Here is a 21,106-nt window from a genome sequence, read left to right as displayed (position 1 = left end):
GAAGACCTGTGCTTTCAGCCTTTACAAAACAGCTGTACTTCATGCTGTAAGGAAAAAGGAAGAGTTTTCTTTCCACTGCAACTTCTGAAGATGGCAATATGGCATCTCGTTTTGGCCAAGCACATTTTGCAGCCTTAGGAGCACATGCTGCCCACAAGAGTTATTAACTGCAAGGTTGCAAGGCACACGGGTCAGTCAGGGATACTGAGAGAGAACAATGTACAGCAGAACATGGGGAACGAATGACAAAATTGTTTGCACAGTAAGTCTGGATCATCTTCTGAAGAGGTTCTTACATGATTGTTTAAATCCGATAGCATTGCTGTAGTTTAGCAGTGCATCACATCAAGATTACACAGAAAAGTTAGCTTGACTCAACTCCATGCCTGTGATCCTGTCTGCCTTCTTGCAAAACCCAGGCTGTTTCAGGGTAGAATTTAGTATTTAATATCTAAGGAAAAAAAAAAAATCCCCATGTGAGGAATGATGCATTAAGCCATTAACAAAGCTGTGCAGTGTGTTATCAAAGTAAATATTTATAGATGAGTTTGCTAAGATACAGAATAAATCATATTTGTCTTCTGTGATGCATCATAGCACAATCTGGTCAGTATTAAATTCTGAAAATCTCAAAACATGCTTTTTTTTTTTTTTTTTTTCCTTCCAGCATGCACTGCCTTTGTGTTAATGGGCTGTACTGGATTCTTGCTCTTTCCTACAGCAAGCTGGTGCAGCTTTCGCCCAGCTCTCTGATGAAGAAGAATGCCCCATTAATCCAGTCCCAAACAAACACTTTCACTACGTCTAAATTGTATATTTGTCCCAGGCACCAGGCTGGACTCGTGTTTCCGCAGAGCACACAGCCCTTCGCTGCCGTTCAGCTCCCCCTGTCGCTGCGCCCACCGTGCAGGACTGCGGCCCTGCCCAGCAGAACCATCTCCCTTCTGGCCCCCTGCCCACAGGTCTCCCTCCCCTGGCTGTGGGCTCGGGTTTAGTAGGTTAACAGCCTGTCTTGGCAGCGAGTTCAGAGCAGCATTTGCACGCAGCATTGCTCCATGAAGCAGGGAATATGAACAGGTTCATGAAGGCCACACAGTTTCAACTGCTCCAGAACGTTCTCTCCCCATTCTCCACTCCCTGAGAGTAAGCGGCAGAGAGGTTTCTGCAGGACTTATTTGTCACAGATCCCAATCACCCTTGCTACCAAGAACTAGCCCACTCTCTTCAGTAACCTAATTGCAAAAGCTAGGTTTTGCTAGAAGCTGGGCTTAAACTGCATCTCTCTGCCCTTTCAGGGACAGACTGCTGCCCTGTTTCACAATGATTCCAGTCTGGGCTGTCTAGGTTTGGCCCAAGGGATAACCGCATCCAAACCGCAGGAGTAAAGACAGCCCTAGCTTCGAACAAGATGACTGGAGCTGCTCTGTGTGCATGCTATTTGAAATACCTTTATTTCACACTGTTTTCTAAATTTCTTCGTAAGCCCTTAGACTGACAGTGGGTTCTGTGATGTCTGCACAGGCCGTGCTTCTTCCAGTGTGACCGCTCCCTACGATTCTACCAGCATCCCAAAGCACCCAAGACTTCTTGTCTTGAAGGCTTCTAAAAGCATTTAGAATAACGTTTTCATCAGAATAATGTTTTCAGCTTCTAACATGAACATTTTCAACACTCCTACTTCCGAACACTGATAACTGCTGACCCATTTTCCTGCTGTAATCATAAAGGAAGGTAAATGAGTTACCAAACCAAAAGGCGCCAGCTGTGCCACAACTTCAAAAAGCCTCCACTGAAGGGTGATCTTGCCCTGTGCTTGCCAACAAGTGATACCAGAACAGAACACAAGATCACAATAATTAACTGTGACAGTCCAAGGGAACTACAGCAAGTGGCCTCAGCTCAGTCTGGCAGCAAGTGTCTGCAAACAGACAAGCAGAACGCTGAAAGGACTACATTTATTTATTTATTTATAAATTATTCAGGTAGCTCTATTAAACACATTTTAGCAGAATCAGCAGAAACCTGTAGAAAACCCTGAGAAATTCTGTTCTCCATGTCTGGATGCAGTCTCTGAGCAGCTGGGAGGAAGCGGGTTTCAGAATGCACATTCCTGTGCGTAGTTGCAGAAGGGCTGCAAGTGTTAATGTTCTTAGAAAGCTTCAGAGGAACATTAAATCCTCGGTGCTTCCAAAGTCAGCATCCAATAGCCTGGGAGCCGTATGAAGCCCTAAGTAAACCTCATGTGGAAATGCAAGTTCTTTCTCTGCTAAGAAAGAAATAAAAACTCTCGGAGGTTCAGGAGGGGTTAAACCCAAGCAGTTCTCTTCAACGCATCCTTTGGTTGCGAGCAAGGGTAATTCACAACAGTTTGCTTTCCGAAGTACTGTCCAGAGACACCTTGAGGACTAAAACTTAACACTTTCTTACAGCAGGCAACTTTGTTCAGGCACTTTACTCTTGGGGTCCAGTGGAGTCATTCGGAGGAGTTTTAAACATCTTGCAGGCTGCTTTACTGCCCTCTCCCTGCATTAAGTCCCAGCCCCAGATTCTGCTGGTACTGCAGGATTTGTATTCCCTAGCAGATGCTCACCATCTCCCAGGATCCCTCTAGGTGTCAAGGAAAGCTGAAATTCGTTTCAAATACCTGCTGTGTATGTTCCTGGAGTAGCAATTAAGATTAGGAATCGGTATGCCACCCAGAAAGCCAAGCTGCTTTGGAAAAGGCACTGGTTAAGAATAGAAATACCTGCTTTATGGAAGATGAGGTAGGAAGAAAATACAAAATACGTAGGTAGCATGCAGAAAGAGAAGGAGTACATATTCTCTATTCCTTCTTTATGAAGAATTCAACTCTGATTTGCAGACATATTGAAAGTAACTAAGGCCAATTTGACAAGAAACCCTTTCAGCAGTCAGCTTCAGCAAAAGGAAGCTTTGTCCCCTACCCAGTACTACACTGCCCCAGCAACGCCAATACTTCCCTTCATGAAACTGCATGATGAGATGGATCATGGGATTGATCTCAGTTTTAAAAGGATAAGCACCTCAAAAAAGTGGTTATTTTTAACCCAAATCAGTTCCCCAAGCTTACTTGCCATACAGTATAACAAAAACCTAAACCACCCTAACAGAGGAGGTGGTGCAGAGGTAGGAAACTACTGTCGCCAACGCTGTCAGTGGAAGAAATGCTCATGAAAACACTGTGAATTCTGTCTGCCATAAGCAATACACAATTAAAAAGCAAGACTAAAGTTTCATGAAACTTATTTTTTAAATCAACTATGGGAATTTCATCTATTTGAAATGAACACTCAGTGCAGCCACAGCATTCCACATTGACAGGTATACAAAGACTAGGGAAGCGTCCACCAGCATCACCAAATGTTGGCTATTACCTCAAATACCACGCAGATGCTTAGTCCTTTAGAAGCTTAGAGAGAAACTTAGAGCTAGATCCTGAGGCAGAAGCAAATGAGTCAACATCTCTGACTAGCACTGCCTAGTAAATAACACAATTTAGAATGATCTATCGGGTTAAAGGTGGACAAGAAACTCATACTTGCCTACCTCGTGCAAAAAGAAAGACTACAAAAGAAAGGAGGCTGGGGGTGAGGAGTGGAATCCAGGCTACCTTTTCATCATGCTATTAAAAAAAAAAAGATAATTTACTTCATGTGCTTATAACTAGGTACCACAGTGTGGGACCGATACGAGTTGCTAAGCAACCAGTTACCTATTGCTTTTTTTTTCCCCAAGGTTGTGAAAGAACTAATGGTAAATGCATTTGGTGTGTCGCTGTTTAGTCCCGCTCTGTTTCTAAGACAGCCCAGGTAGTGTGAAATGTCCACTCCAACACAGTTGCAGTCAGGATTAAGCAGAAGCCTGAAACCCTTATACTATGCTCTGTGGTTCAGAACATTGCCTTTATTAGGACAGAAACTGCAAGCAAGAGCAAGATTTAGTAGGTGAATATATGCAGAGGGTAGTTTATGCCATCCCCATTTTTACACCGAGCAGTCTGTAGTTAACCAGACATCCTGGAGGGAAGATCTAAGTGCTTTATTCCTCCACTGGCCTTGAAGGGTGTTACTAAAAGAGCATTCGTGAGACTACACACTGTAAGATGAAAATTTTACTGGACACAGCATGCCATTTGTCAGCCTGTTAAAGATTTAAGATGACACAGTCCTGCCCAATTCTATTTTCACCCCCCTTATCTAGTGTCTGCTTTGTTTTTTTTCCTCAACAGAAATGAACACTTGCACTGGGCAGAATTGCATGAAGCTGGACTGAATTATTTCATCTTCAACTTCAGTGCTCGTATAATCTTAGTTTGATTTCACATTTAAATTTAATTCACAGAGTCTCAAACATCTTTTCCACTTTTCTCTGACAGAGACCATTTATGCCTTCAAATAACATCAAGCATATTGATTCATTTATGATTACCATAAGGTTTTTCTTCAGTTATTTTTCCTGTAGCATCCAACGTATCAGTAGCTTTGCCCAGTAGTCCAATGGCAGTGTACTTCTGGGAACAAAAAGAGAGAGATTAGTGAGTCAGGTCTTCCAGGTTTCCTTGTCTTCCTTTTTTTGTGAATTGGTTTTGGTTTTTAAATGACTTCAAAACAACAAGGACTCCAAAGGAGACCAGGAAGAACACTAACTGTGAGTAAGCCGAAGTAACAACGATAAGACAGGGAACTCAAAAGAAATTAAATCCTGCATTACATGGGCCTATGACTTTTAGAAACCCAAGGAAGAAGAAAGTAATCTGATTTTTCCTATAAATACATCAATACCATAAAGAAAATAGTGTTAAAAATCAAAGTCCCTGTGGGGTGTCATAAGTCACTGTTTAAGCAAGGCACACAGAGTACCTCTCACGCAGTTTTCCTGTTTCTTTACAATCTTAAAAACAAACAAACAAACCAAAACAAAAGAACACAAAGAACTTGACTTGTGAAAGCAAAACACCCACTTCCAAAGCAAAGCATTACAACAGTTCAGCCGTGAAATGCAGTGACACACAATAGCCTACAGCTAGAGGAGCTGTGAACATCTGGAACTGGTGCAGACATTGTGACTAGCACACGGAGTGCAAGGCCACTGAGTGACATCTCCGCTTGTCATGGGATCGCAGGATATTTCCCTTTCAGGGTTTTTCCTTAAACAGTTATTGTCGAAAGAACTCTCCAGACTGTGCGTTTGTAGCTTGCAAGAAGGAATTAACCTGTTCCCAGGCCAGTGGCTCTTGTCTGTACTGTGTTTCACCTGTGTCCTCCATTTCCACACTTTCACCCCAGGTACTGCCAGGCTCTAGGAATAAGGCAGAACCTGCCGAAGCTGACAGAAAGCTTCCCATGAACCAGCTGCCCATGAGACTCACTCCGTACAACGAGTTTGGGTCAAGTTTGGAGATCTTTTCATACCTGAAGGTCTGTGCTTTGAACTACTGCCTATCCCCCTTCCTTACATTTCACTAAGCCCTATACCAAGCATTTCGATAGCCTAGAAGAGAACAATCAAGGCGTTCCACAAGCCTAACTCCCTGGTAAGGCTTCGATTAACTTCTTCCCAACTGAGTTAATAAAAATTTGAATCAGGTCCTGAAAAGATGCACCTTCCAGAAGCTGGTTGACCAAACTCTACTGGAATGCATCCAAGCACACATCAGCATTAACATTTTACTCTTCGATGCAATTCATCCTTTTTCATATGCTCGGAAAGAATAAACAAGCTCAAGTAATAACAGTGTAGGAATATAAATCACATCTACAGAAAGGGACTACTAAGACCTGTCTTGATTTTGTTCTGTGTGACAACCTGCCACTTGAATGCATTTCTTCAAGCAACTGCCATGAAATGGGAACAGCAGAAATAGTTGGACAAAAGGCAGCGGAGTGCAAACTTCAATATAAAAATAGCCGTAGCCTTAATGTGGTAAGCAAACTTTTTTTTTTTCCTGCAGTAATATGCTGCAAAATTAGGCATTAAAATTTTTTATTTTTATTTTTATTAAAGTTTACTTTCTTCTGGGAAACATGGAAAAGGAAAGGAAGGAATGGATGAAGGCTGCTCCACAATAAATATTTATATCAACTTCGCAGTACATCATCTGCTTTTAGGACCATAAAAGTGCTTGCTCTCAGAGACATTTAATGATCTAGTTCTTAACTTTTAATAGCACAGTTAGAAAGAGACACTATTCAGCAGTTATTTCTAGAGGTTAATAAAAAACGTGAGTAGATCTTAATTCTAGCAAGATGAATGATCCTAGCAGTTCAGTAAAACTTGAAATCTGAAAACTTCAAATCCCTCCACATCAGACTCTTCTAAATGGAAGTACTGATACTTCTTCAGTTTGAATGCAGTTCTTCCTCTTAATTCTGTTTTTGGCTATGCTGCTTCAGGCTGTCTGTTCTAATGACAAGCTTTATTTGACCTCCCTGCAAGGGAGAGAGAATATCATGTGTTCATATGTAAACACAAACTGTAGGAACTACACAATCCAGAGCTCAACACTTGACTTGCCCTTTAGTTTCTGCAAAAAGAACATAAAGCCATCTTTAAAAAGCCATCCCAAAAGAAAATCCTTAAAAATTGGTTACAAATTGCCATTCCTTAGAGAAGCCTTTAAAGAGGCACAAAAGCAGACTCAAGACAGAAACGCAATAATCCACCAAGAAGGCAGCAAGAATTACAGTTGGTTTACAGATCGGTCTCTGAAGTGCCCTTGGATATCTACAATTATACATCATAATTCCTACTAGGCACTTTGTAGGGTCTACTTCCCCTTTTTAGTGTCCAGGACCCAGAGCTTGTAGAAGATGAGAGTCTCAATTTAATCTGTTTTTCCTCTTATTTTGTGTCGAAATTCAGCATTAACTCCCCTTAGCCTCTACCTCACACTGCCCTGGGAAGCGCCCAACGGATTGTGAGTCATTTAGTAAGTGTTTGGTGACCTGCCCTCACCTGTGTCGACAATCATTTCTTTCTTCCAGTTTTATAAAACATATCTGGCAACATTCTTCCTGTACTTAAAGTACAAATCACTGCAGAACACGGACAGCGACAGCTCACAACCACACTGATTGCAACCCACACAGCCAGCAACAACAGGAAAGCACGGTAGTAGGTATCTCAGGAAAAGCCCAACAGATCCAGACCATGACAGGAACATCCCAGTATGAGCAGCTCGTCAGAGAATGGTCTGCCAATTGACAGCCCCAACATCTCTGCCCCCTGCTTATCTCAAGTGACCGAGACCCAAATCATTTAAAGACTGAAACCAGCACCTCAGCTTCCCTATGGGATCCTACGATGTGCAGGATGTAGGATGTGTAGGATCCTGCAAGTGTAGCACGTTGAGAGATGAAGCACTCCCAGCCACAACTTGCATGCACTGCAGCACCGTGCATTAATTTCAACTTCTGATGAGGTTCTGAAAGGCCCCAAAGCAGCCTCCCAATTACCAGAACAACATAACCCTGAGGGGATGCAGACCTTCACACAACATTCAGGCGTTAGGGTACGGTTACATCTCTCTGCTGCCTAGAAAACATTTTTCTTGATGTTATGACAACTGCAACAAGAGGCAGCAAAGCGATCAGAAGCCCTCAAGTATAAGCAACTCTTTCATTCACACTAGTGAGGAGACGACCTCAAGGTGCTTTAGGTTGACAAACCACTGCACTCCAACCATGACGATATAACGAGGAAACTGTCCTGCGGCCTCAGGGATACACATGGTGGGTGCAGCCCCAACAAGACCAGAAAGAAGTGCTCGGGTAGCCGTACGGCTGCTACCACACCTGTGACCAGGAAGACATGGCATAAAAGCCAGTACCAGAGAAAAACGGGACCACAGGAACCCTTAAGAAACAAATTACAAACCCTCCCGTAAAGCTGAAAGATCATGGGAGGAGAGATTTTGTTTTTAGTCACAACCACAGGCACAATCAAAATTCTCACTGTCAATAAACATGATGCTCACAATCATGTTTTAGGAAGAGAAAAAGCTATCATTTGGCATTTTGATTTCAAATCCAATTTAAGGGAAATCCTGATACTAGCTCGGAGGAGAACGAAACTGTAAACATAAAAAGAGAAATTACAGGACTTTATCAGTGCGCATATTTAACTGTGGGAGGAGAAAAGGAGGAGGAGGAGGAGGAGCAGGAGGAGGAATCCTCTCCTGTTTGAGGGTTCCTGCAGCCAGCAGGCTGTTAGCTGCACAGCCTGCCCAGAGGCTGAAGCCCCTGGGCTGCCTGCCAGGCACGTCTGCCCCACTTATCAGTGCAAGTGCCAGACAGACCATGGAACGGAACTTCCCCATTTTAATTGTTAATATATCAAAGGGTGGTGTGGTTTTTTTTGTTGTTGTTGTTTGTTTGTTTGGAAAGAAGCCAGATAGCTGAAATCTTAAATTATAAGATGTTTAAAAGCTTTTTTCAAACACGGAAAAGCAACGCTTTGGAGGAGCTAGACAGCAGCACACGTAATTATGAAATAAGGTCACTAGTAGCTGTCAGGAAGATTTTAAGATGGCTCCCATTGCAAGAACTTCCCAGCAAAGCAAGCTCCCTGGAAGAGGCAGTTCATAAGAGTTCACCCAAGGATGACCCGTTTTCTAATCACAGCAGCAACTGAACGGAGAAGTGTAAAAGGAAAGTAAAGATTGCAGCTCCTGTGCAGGAGGCTGAAAGCCAGGGAAGAGAAGCCACAGCTGATAGAAAGTCAATTTATGCAAACTGATGCCTGCATGGGGCTGACGAGTTTGAGAGAACACGCACAAAAATTCAACAAAAATAAATAAATAATAATGAAAAAAAAGTGATTTGGGAACCTGAAAGAAATCGGAGGGAGCACCCAGCAGGCCAACACGGATTGGAATTCCTGCTCCCGTGCCTAATCCATGCAATCTACACTCCTGGTGCAAGCAGTTACATTTTTGTAAACTTAGGCCAAAGAAGCCTTCGGCTCTCAGTTTTACACTGACATTCAGTTTGTATGCAATGATTTCTAAAGCACGACCAGGATGCTCCGGATTTACGAGTTACATAACTCGTGTTTGCTGTTTGTGTAACGTTAGCAGTGACCAATGGCCTCCCGCATGCTAATCATCCACCGAAACAGACGAGTACATGAGGTAGACAAATAAGCTGGAAAAAAAACAAGAAGGTTGCCATAGTTTCAATTATTTTGCGAAACAAAGCACTCTCACTACGTAGATTCTAATATATTAAAAACAAAGAGCCCTAATCTCTTAAAAGCAGGTTGCACGGGGGGAAAATTAAGACTGCAGGATTAGGGAGGAGCTCCATATTTTGTGATAGAGCAAGTTCAAAATTAACGAACACCAAACATGTCCTCTTAACACACACAAAAAAAAACTTTCCTCTCCCATTCATTTTTCTCCTAAAAGAAAAAGCTGACTTTGTGCTAAGCCTGCACTAAATTTTATTTACTGCTGGATGCTGTAATTGTACTGTCATTGCTGAAGAACTATCTGATCTTTACTCTCGGACTAACAGGATTTTCTGACCTCTTATGTCAGCTTATTTAAGAAGTTCAAGCGCACAGGGTGACTGGACTTTCAACATGAAGGACTTGAAGCACCTGTAGTAGGGGAGCCCACAAAAGGTACCTTACCTGCAGTTCAGAGAAGCCACAAGGTAGTAACTAAAGGTAGCACCAAGTGCTGGTGTTAGAGGGAGGGAAGGAGAGGGAGGAAAACCAAACCAATAATAATTAAAAATAATACTAATAATCCTAACAGGAACACTAGGTCACCCTAAATAGCACCGTGGCCCTGTGTCACTCGTAAACGCAACACAAACTCACAATATCCAAGGGGGGATGCAGGCTGATGTGCAAAAGCAGCTGCTGGTAAACCACAGTCTGTTTATTCAAACCTGTCTGACACTTGCTGCCTGTGGAACCTACCACACAGCAAAATAACTTAAGTTGGCTCTTAAATGTTGTCTTCAGCACCTGTTTTTGTTGTTGTTTTGTTTTGTTTTTTAAACACCTGTTTCCTCATTCTGCCATCTAGCACCTAAACCACAGATCAGACAAAATAAACCAAGCCAACCTCCATCTCCTAGCCAAGAAACAGTTTTAAGAAAATTCATAATTCTTTGCCCAGAGATAAGACAGTCCCTCCAGGGGGTGGTAAGACTTTAGACACAGAGCATCTTAAGCTTAGCAGTGCCTTTGGATTCACTTAAAGGCTTTCAATTTTATCTTAGTTCTAAAATGCAGAGTTAAGAGCATCTCCACGTTACTAGAAGAAGCACTACAGAAAACAATGCAGAATGGCTAGTTTAACCCTGTTAACATCTTTTCTTTTTTCCCCCCTATGATTTTGACTAGGGAAAAAAAAAAAAAAAAGGAAAGAAACAAAACTTGCCATCCTGCAGCCTTGGTTTGGGTTTTCATTTTTGTTTGTTTGCTTTGTTTGGTTTGTTTTTCTTTGAACGAGTGAATGAATGCAAGACCTGTACATGTAGCACAGACACACACAATTATAGAAAGGTCAAGAGGAAAGAGGGCCACAGTGACCTTGTGAAAGAAAGCACATTCCAGAATGCTCTTGAAATATTCTGTGTTTTTGGAGGAAAGAGCTTCTAGAGCACAATAGGTGCAGTCTACTCAATATTTCCAACAGTTAAAAAAAAAAAAAGTGTGAATATTAATAGAGCATGAAGCTGAGCTATTAATAGATTAGGCCTCTGGGGTTAACATAAAAGAGACTTGAGCAATACACAGCATGTTAAGCCAGCTTATTAATGGTACTGCAGCAGGAAAGCTTCTATATATACTATCTAACAGCTTCTTCTTCTACAACTGTGTTTTGGGGATACCGGGTAGGTAAGGAAAGAACAGATATTCAGATCAGCCTCTTTTTATGATTTTTTTTAGGGTAAAAAACAGGTTACAAATGTACTGTGTTTTGGAATAACGGGTCACTGAAGATGACACCAGTGTGCATACATGGAAGGGGCACATTAAGACCACATTTATCCAGCTAACACTTCAGCCCTTCCTGATTTCTGCATCCTACACTGTGCATGCTTAACGTTCTCTCAGTGCACAGACACCACTTCAAGTTTTGCTAGCACCTTCTACACAATCTCAAAACACATCAAAACCAACAGAATTCATGCGGCTCCTAGCCTTCCTTTTTTGTAAGCATTTTCCTTGTAACAAAGTAAGGAGGAAGACCATACTTTCATAAACTGACATTGATCTCCAGTTAGTATCTTGAGACATTCAGGGAACAAGAAATTCATTATCAGTAACGTACAGTGATACGCACAGATCAGAAACCCACACCAAATGTACGTAACCAATGATGGTTGCTGAGCTCTGGTACAAGAAAGCAGAGCAGAGCTCTGAGCTTGTGGTCTCTGCTCTGGTACGAGGGCACCGTATGACAACAGAACACTCTGGTTCTGCAAAAATTCTCAGGTGTCAGTAGTGGTTAAAACAAAAGGCAAACAGTATCACAGCGGTACTTGGATATAGCTGTCATGCACTACAGACGTAAGTAGGACAAGTTTTAGCAACAGAGATAACGTCTTGCACCTAAGACTTCCTTATCTGTTTGCACAACTCTGTAACAAATACCATGTAACAGAAATGGCAAGACTTCTCGGTCCTGTATGTGTATTTCAGGAATGTAATATACTTTACTGAACACACCAAAATGGTAACTAAATGGATAAAATTAAGCAACCACTACATGTCAGGATGAATCACCTAGCCCATCTACAAGGGCTGAAACACATCCATCTGCCTGTGGGTTAACATCACTCATAAAACAATCACTCCATCTCTGATCTGCCAGTCCTGTTCCTCAAGGGAAACCTATAAAACACCTTTCAAAACAAGCCTGGGAACCAAAATTCATAACTCCACTGGGCTCAGAAAAAAAAAAAACACGAGCTCAATAGAGATATTGGATTTATGGCACAGTATAACGTTACCTCACACTAACCCCCTCACATTCCACAATGAATAATATACCAGGCTCTCTCCTTCCCCTAGGAGATAACCTTATCTCCTTCTTTCCTCTCCTACCTTCCTTGTAAGGAAACAGTAATTTCTTTGGGCTTGAACAGAGGCAAAGCAATGACATTTTATGTAGCTACAATCCATTTTGCTTAAGTGAGCGGGTCACATACAGCACTCTTTTTTGTTGCTTCTCCCATCTCAAAACCAACAGAAATTCCGTCAGACCCTTGCTTAATGTGGACGGCATACCACAAACAAAGAGGTGGGAGAACGAAAGGGCACGAACCACGGAGTGAAAAATGAGAAGGTGTTGCAGATGAAAAATTTCCTAGGGAAAGTGCTAAAGAGCAAACTATCCAGTTTTACTTGGATTCCTCACAACAAATATAGATAGCTGGATGTGACAGCAGTGCAATTCAGAGGCAGAACGCCAGCTAAAACTACAGTGTGTTGGTTTTACCCAGCTGAACTCTACCACAACAGCTCTCTCACTCCCCTTCCTCAAAGGGAAAGGGAGAGAAAATATGATGGAAAGGGCTCAAGGGTTGAGATAAGGACAGGGAGATCACTCACCAATTATCGTCACAGGCAAAACAGACTCAGTATAGGGAGTTTAATACAATTTATTGCCTATTACTAACAAGCTAGAGAAGCGAGAAACAAAGGAAATAAACCAAAACCACCTTTCCCCCTCTCCCACCTCCTTCCCTTGAGCAATGCAGGGGAACAGGGAACGTGGCTGTGGTCAGTCCCTGACACTTTGTCTCCGCTGCTCCTTCGTGGTCCCTCTCTGCCCCTGCTCCCCGTGGGGTCCCTCCCACGGGATGCCGTCCCTCCCGAACTGAGCCTGTGGGGGCTGCCCACAGGCAGCAGTTCCTGAACTGCTCCCACATGGCTCCGTACCACGGGGTCCATCCCCCAGGAGCAAACTGCTCCAGCACGGGTCCCCCACGGGTGGGCAGCAGCTCCCCCCAGCCCCCTGCTCCTGCGTGGGCTCCTTTCCACGGGCTGCAGCTCCGGCCCGGGGCCTGCTCCTGCGGGGGCTCTCCATGGGCCGCAGCCTCCTCCAGGCCACATCCACCTGCTCCACCGGGGGCTCCTCCACGGGCTGCAGCGTGGAGATCTGCTCCGTGTGGGACCCGTGGGCCGCAGGGGGACAGCCTGCTCCACCAGGGGCCTCTCCACAGGCCGCAGAAGAACTGCTGCTGCGTGCCTGGAGCACCTCCTGCCCTCCTGCTGCACTGACCTGGGGGGCCGCAGGGCTGCTTCTCACTCCTCACTCTCCCAGCTTCTGTTGTGCATCTTATTTTTTTCCCTTTCTTAAATCTGCTCTCACAGAGGCGCAAACAACATCGCTTATTGGCTCAGCTCTGTGGTGGGTCCCTTTGGAGCTGGCTGAAACTGTCCCTTATCTAACATGGGGCAGCTACAGGGCTCTGCTCACAGAGGCCACCCCTGCGGCCCCCCACTACCAAAGCCTTGCCACATAAACCCGATACACACGGGTGAACAGAAGCAAGACAGGATCTGAAGACTCATCATGCAAGCAACAGCAATACCCCTAGCCTTCTTGACTGGAAGCCTGGCTCATTAAGTAGTGAACAAGAATCCTGCTACCTCACATGGGATAGAAGTTGTTTTCTTAATCCATTTTATTAAAAGAGGCAATAAAACATAGCCCATCTGTATGGAATAGTCCTGGGGTCTTACCTACCTGCTGCCTGCCTGGCCAGAACCATTGGTGTACCATGGTCACAACCACTAACTACTTTTTCTTTCAGAAGTGATCTAAAAGATACCTACTTCACTAAACTCTAAACAGATCTGAAGTGACATTTAATTTAGAACCCATGGCTTCTGTTTTAGACCTGAGAAAGTACTTGCAGGTTCAAATGCCTAGCTTTCCTTACTACACCAATAAATCTAATAAAATACAAAAAAAATACTACCATTACTCACAAGCTCACCCTTCCAAAAGAATGTTAAAAATACCAGAATATGAAAAAGAAAACAGAACACACATCCCTACGTACTGTATGAATAAATAGTTTTGACTTTACCAGTTCCAAAAGAAAGCATGATGAAGCAAAGAGCTCAGCTGGTGATACTGCGGAGAAATCTTTTAATATTAAAAATAAGAGCGCACACAACCAAGAGCATCCCTCAAAAGGAAAGTCAGATCAATTTTCTTGCACTCATAATTCAAGTATATGAACTGGAGCACAAACTGCTTTAGAAATACATTTTAAAAGAAAATAAAAGGCTCTTTAAAAAAAAAGGATTTCATAAGATGTAGCACTCAAACCATCACGGTATGCATATTAATGCGCAAACACACAAATGTTAGCAGAAGAATAGAGTTCTCAGAGATCCTGAGTTCTTATAAATCTCAGGAAAATAGGTAGATAGAGGAAACAAATCTACTCCAGCTTCCACTAAGAAAAAGGCCCCAGAGGGAGCCCCACTGTATTACTGGATACCAACGAGTCCACATGGGGCTTTGGTGTCTAACGAGCTGTAAACAAATGAAGTCACAAGAAAAGGCTTCATTAGTTCTGCTCCTTATAGAACTACTAGATGTTCTTTTTAATGCATTATTAATTCATTGAACTCATTGCCTTAAGATGGAAGTTAAGGACTAAATTCAAAAAGAAAAAAAAAAGAATTTAGAGAAAGCTAGCAATCTTTATGTTCGAGAAGTTAGGGGATACAAATTAAAGCTTAATCTTTTAGGACAGTAAGATAATCACAGGAGGTAAAGCAACAGCCTCCTTTATGGACATTTTGTTCCGCAGCATCTGGTCCCAACCTTCTAGAGGAACAATCCTGCAATATATGAATTCTAAACCAAGTATCACACTGCAAGAAGCAACTTACATGTCTCCGAAATTCCCAGAAGCGATGTGGAAACAATTCTTCCATAGGACAGAAGTGTGAATGCCAAGTTTTGAGACCTGATCGCTGGGCTTATTTCCCATCCAGGATTCACAAAAACTCCAGATAGTCCAATTATAATAAATCTAAGTTGCCACATATCAGGTAACTGATGTATCTTTGTTCTGCCCATAATCTTTTTTTCTCTTTCTAGTGCTTGCGATGACTTGGATTTTGTGTTTTACTCCACCCAGTGATTTTTATTTTATTTTTTATTTTGGATAGTGTTTCATTCTGGAGAAGCCAGAACTTCTGAGATTACATTTTCTGTTTTAAATAGCTCCTGCCCAAGCTTGTGCAAACATCGCTGTGTACTCGAGCAATTCCCTTCATATCACTGAGTTGTTGAGGCTTCAGATTATAAACAGACCATGACATGAAGCCGCATCCCCAGATACAAACAAAACACATATGCTTTCTGCTCATCAGGAAGCAATGATTTCAATCACAGTTAGATGGATAGCCAAGTCCTGGCCTCATTCACACTTGTAGGAGTCAAATAAAACTCTTAGGGTGAGCCCAGATGTTACCTCACTGAAAAATATGCAAATTAAGCACGGAATTGAAGTATAAAAGTTTAAATTATCCTGTTCTATCCTAACTAAAAATAAATGCTGCATGTGTTGGAAGACATCTCCTCCCAATGGAAAGCATTAGAATAATGAAGAATTTCATTACTTAATGCTATTTCCACCCCCCCCCCCCCCCCCCCGGCTCTGATGAGTCTGTTCCTACATTACAGCACATTCTAGGAGATGAGAGGTTTTAAAATAGCATTACCATTTGGGAAAATGTACTAGTAACTAGCATTCTCTAACCTCTTCACCCTCCCCAGAAAGTCATTTCTATTATTGTGTTTGAGAGAGACAAGTCACCCACCAGACTGAGCACTTGAAAAACAGTTTACCATAATAATAAAAATTGGTCCACCCCAATTCTATACACTTTACCAGTGAAACAAGAAATAGTAGAATGAGAAACTATCGTTATTTTGCAAACAATAAAACAATTTATCTCAAAACAACGCAGTGTGAAAACTCCAAGCAAGACTAAGTTCAAGCACATAAGATGGAAAAGTGACTCTCCTATGGAACATGTATTAAATGCTCAGTATTTACATTCCAGATCCAAGAGGATTCAGCTTCTCCCCCTCACTTGAAACATTTGAAACAAAATAAAGCAAACAAACAAAACCTAAGCCAGCTTGGACATATTTTTATTTCTGGATAAATACTAAGAATTCGATGAGATCTGGAACACTAAGTAGGTATTGCCCTTGGCTACACATTTTTATTTGTTTTGAGTTACTACATAAGGAGGTCAAACTGACAGAACACCAGTGGAGAACAAGATTTACAGAGGAAGAGTAACACTCCTTGTATAATATGTACAAGTTGCAAATTGAGTGATAATGTTCATAGCTGCCACACAGAGTCAGGAAAGTTTCACGCAATGTTTGGGAGAAAAAAAAAAAAATCAGAAATAGTCCAATCTCTGGCAGAGCCACCATATGGAGTTTACTGCAGTAACATACGTTTTGGCCACTCAGCATAGCTCTGCTGCCAACAATGATAGACTGAACTATTTCTTTACAAGATACATTCCTATAAAGAAACAGTAAATCCTAACCAGAGAAGCTCAGCCAGTTCAGCTGAATCTTTATAGTAATAAACAAAATAAAAGAAAAACATCACACCCTTCAGCATACACTTTAGCATCCACAATGGTAAAAAGATCAGAGCATAAAATTGTAATACATGGCACGGGATGCAAAAAAAAAAAAAAAAACTCGAAAGGTATTTAGACAGTCATGTATTTATCTGTATCGTCTCTCACTACATTATGAGCCTTTACTGTAAGCACGGTCAAAGCCAAAAAGGCAGGTATCTGCAGCAAATCCTTCAACTTCCTTAAGCTTCCTTTCCTGAGTTACTGCGTGCCTAATTTATCAAAGCATAAACAGAAAATAAGAAAGCAGAGGCAGACAAGCTCCAAACGAAGGCTTGTGACTGTCAGGCCATCTGGCACAGATGCTAGCTGCCTCGCTCCCTCTGCCATATCAGAGCATCCAAACAGCTCCTGTGGAAGAGCAGATCTGCTGTAAGGATGCAGCTTTACTTGCCTCATTAAATCATGCACCTGCAGCCCATCCAATCTAAGGCCAGGTGAGAGCTGATGGATCTGGCTGGGGCAGCTTTCTGGACTGCCCCCCCTGCCCGTTTCTCCTCTGTGTTCCCTTGCCTTGTCCTGCAGCAGCAGCTCTAAGCCTTCTTGAGCTCCCTGGGTACAACATTCAGATAGATAACCCTACTGGCTGCAGGACAGCAAAGTCACCAAGGAGCTCTTCTGCCAGAACAGGAGGAACTGCCTCATCCACCACAGCTGTTTCCTCTGAGCATCAGCTTAAGAGATTCTTGGATTGCTTTAGGTGTTTTGAAATCAAGACTTTTTCCACACATTTAGCTACAAAGACATAACTGATTTATCTCAAAGCTTTAGTTTAACTTAAATGTTCTTTAAAGGGAGATGTCATGTGGTAAAAGGTTAGAACTTCCATGCTGAAATGCTTTAAATAAAAATCATTTCCTAATGAGGGTTGGAAACTCACTTCTACAACTGGAGGGCTGTGCTTTCCTCTTCCCAGATGTTACGGCAGCTGTGCCAGAGGGCAGGAGGATACAAAAACTTTGGTGAAACTCCTCAGCAGGACAGATATTTAAAATATTACATGAATCCATATGAAGATATGCAAAGTAATGCTGCTTCAATAGGAAAGCGCAAGGTTTAAGTGCTTCTGGGCACTGCTGAACTGGTAATTAAACAGCCAACTAAACAAGAGCCTTCAAACTTTATCAAGTGTTTAACAACAGGAGGGTAGAGAAGCTGCTAAGGAAGCAGCATTCAGTATTGTAGTGTGCTTCTTCCTGGATGCTTTTGGGTTTTGGCCTCATTAGCAGGTGAGCACTGGTCAGATTGCGTAGGAAACTACAGAGGTGGCTTTAGTTAAATCACTATTTTTTTTTGCCTGAAATTGCAAAGATTAAAATTGTACTTAATTTTTTTCTATTCAAATGTCTGTTCTAATCCCAGACTAATTTTAATTCAGTTTTGCTTAGTCAATGAGAGAAATGTAATGTCTAGGACATCAGAGATAGAAATCTGTGATTTGTAAGAAATACAACGTCTGAAGTGTTGAGAACATACATAGTGGATTTTTCACCTAACTCCTTACACTTCAACTGTAAATCCAGCTCCAGCTGCTTACTGTATGTTTTAAAACATAAAAGACTGAAATCTGGTCTTATACATCAATACAAGCCCATTTCAGTCAGTTGAGAGACGGACAGAGTACACAGGAAGTTTTGTACCAGTCTCTCCAGCTACAGCTTTTTATCCTGCTTGTATTCTCTTCTGTCAAAGTATTTTCCTTTGAGCTGAACTGAGGATTATCAATCAAATTTTACCTCAATTTATCACTTCAACACCTATAAACAGCTTAAGTGATCAGACCAGAAGAGAATGGGAAAAAAGAATAAAATGCATTTAGAAAGGCTATCAATTTGCTGAGCCCCTCTCTATTGACTTTCCCTGAGTACAAGATGAAATCTGGTAGGCTTAATTGATTTCTGCATCTTTCATTCTTACCTAAACTTCTCATTTAAAAATAACGGCTAAAACCACGGGATTTTACTTGCAAAGAAAGAATCAACACTGGTAGGTTATTCCTGGAGTATGTGCACCTCTTTGTTTAAGTAACACCTCCACTCTGGAGTGCACTCACCAAAAACGTAGTGCAACTAATCAAAAGCAGCAATGAACAAGATTTCTGCCTGTCGAGGCTCCAGTTTGGACTAATTCATGCAGCCAGAGGGCTTTTGTTACCTTTAGCTCTTTACATGTGCCTGTCCACGTGTTTGTAAATCACCTGTCTGAAATAGACAGAATTTGGAGTGAAAGCTACCATCACACCCACAAAACATACTTAATTCCAAAGGGTACCTCCTAAGGTCTTGTTGCATTTAAGAAGGGAGAAAAGAAACAAAGACCACCTTTTACTGCAAGGTGACCAACAGGTATGTTATCTACACACAAGGAAATCAAACAAAAACTGAACCATCAGCCACAATTACATTCCAAAAGCATCCCTTACAGTGCCATCTTCATTACAGGTTTTCAAATTTTTCTCTTTGTTGAAAACACTGAAGTACTATAGAAGTCTTCTTGTAAAATAGGAATTTGTTTTCCTAAAGAATGCTGATAAAGACCAAAGACAAACAAAGGTTTTTAAATGACCAGTCTAGATGTAAGAGCCTCAATATCAAACTTCTTTTCAAATGCAAAAAGGAACAGAAGTACATATTTACTATAAATGTAAAGGACATTTCAGATATTTGTATGTTGGTGCAGCTCTTCAAGGGAAGAAAAGACAAGCAAAACCCACTAATACACGACATTAAGTATTCCTTACCTTGGAACCAGCCAACATAGTTTTCAGCAGTTTTGTTCCCTTTCCAATGCCAACCACTGCAAAGACAGAAAGAGAAGTGCCACTTCAGAACTAGCTCTGCAATTCCCTTATTCAACACCAGTCACTTCTAAATATTATGCTAGTCAGAAATACTGCCTTTCGTGCTCTGTTAGCATATAAGGAGAGCCAATGCTTATGAGAAAATCTCTCTATGATGTTCAAACAACATGGGACTAGTGAAAGAAAAAAAAACAAACATCTAAAGCAGAAGAGAAATAAGTTTCACCTAATTCTTAAAATGCTTTAATTCAGCTCCTATATTTCTCTATCTTTTAATCGCCAAAGAAACAGACAGTGCAATTAACCCCGTCTCTGGTTTGATGAAGGCTATGGCTCACTAATAATGAATCTGGCCTTCACTCTAAGTAAATAGGCCTTTTAAAGGTTGATGGTGGCTAAGAGAAATACAGGCAAGATAGCGTAATGAAATAGTTTATCAGGGTCACAGCAAGCAAGTAAAATAAACAAAAGGTCTCACTGTCTCTGTCAAAAATCTTCTATAATCAAACCCTCCTGTTACTGTGTATGTACAAACCGTCGTCTTCTCTTAAATCAGTACCACGCAAAGTAACAATCAGTCAGCTTTTCATAAAAGAAGCAGACAGGAAAAAGAAATATTTTACATTTTGCTTTAAAGCTTTTTACAACATGGTGCTTTCCTTGGATAAGCTTTTCTATTGATTTTCTCCACATACAGCAATCCAAAGAAACAAAAGACAACAGAAGGAGGATAGAAAACAATGAAGAGTCAGATACGCTGCCACTGCACATTTGTGAGAGCATTGCCATGCTATTTATTGTAATTCATTGCAAAATTCACCGCGAGGTCACATCAAAAAAAGACAGTCAGTGCTGATGAGAAACTACGAAATTATTCTGAAATTGTTCTACTGTTGAAATAATACAAGGTCACCTTCACCTTTCTTGAAATTTAAAATGAAAATATTGCCCATGTACTGATGCAATACATAACAGCTATGTCCTTGATTTTAATAAAACTACAGGAGTTAAGGGAACTTGCAAGAAATCAGCTTTGTGTTAACCACAAAACAAAAGCATCTAGCCAGCTAATGAATTTCTTAAAATAAACAAAAACCACATTTGTGCTCTAATACTTCTCACTCTGAGACTCTTAAGAATTCTTATTCCCAGTAACTTATCCTCTTGATTCTCAGGGCTTTTTACACAGTCACATATGCCCTTGTGCATGTGCTTTTGTGTGCCTTCAGTTCAGCGTGTTCCTGTCATACTCACCAGACTGAGCTGCAACAAGGCTGAGAAAAGGAGATAAGCACACAGATAAAACTTTGTAACCACGCACTTCTCTTACAACTTGATGACATCACTGACAGTTCAATGCAACTGCTGAGCTGAAATTTGCTTCAAAGTGTCAAGAGATTCAATAGAGTAGTTTTAGAGACATCCAATGCTTTTGTGAATAAGAGAGTAACAATTTTCCTTGTTAATCATCAACTAATGTAGCATGTGTGCTATTGAAAAAGAAAAACTAAACTTGCCAGACTACACAAGACATACCAAGGTTTAACTGAATTTCACACTCGCATTTTGCCACCTTCCAAACCACTTCTTAAACGCCTGTTACTAACTGGATTAAATAATGCT

General features: G+C 41.5%; 1 protein-coding gene across 1 annotated transcript in view; it reads right to left on the bottom strand.

Annotated features, from left to right (window-relative positions):
- Nucleotides 1–21,106, bottom strand: part of TRUB1 (TruB pseudouridine synthase family member 1) — a 30,761-nt gene that overhangs the window by 5,577 nt on the left and 4,078 nt on the right. Inside the window, exons 3-4 of the mRNA XM_083844156.1 lie at nt 19,424–19,479; nt 4,450–4,531 (exon numbers count right to left, since the gene is read on the bottom strand). Of these exons, the coding sequence (XP_083700282.1) occupies nt 4,450–4,531; nt 19,424–19,479 (138 nt within the window). The remainder of the gene's footprint in view (nt 1–4,449; nt 4,532–19,423; nt 19,480–21,106) is intronic.

The sequence above is a fragment of the Anser anser genome (assembly GCF_964211835.1).
Source record: "Anser anser genome assembly, chromosome: 7".
In the NCBI taxonomy this organism is placed as follows: domain Eukaryota; kingdom Metazoa; phylum Chordata; class Aves; order Anseriformes; family Anatidae; genus Anser; species Anser anser.
Note: the sequence above shows the minus strand (reverse complement) of the source record. Positions and strands in the feature narration are given on the sequence as shown.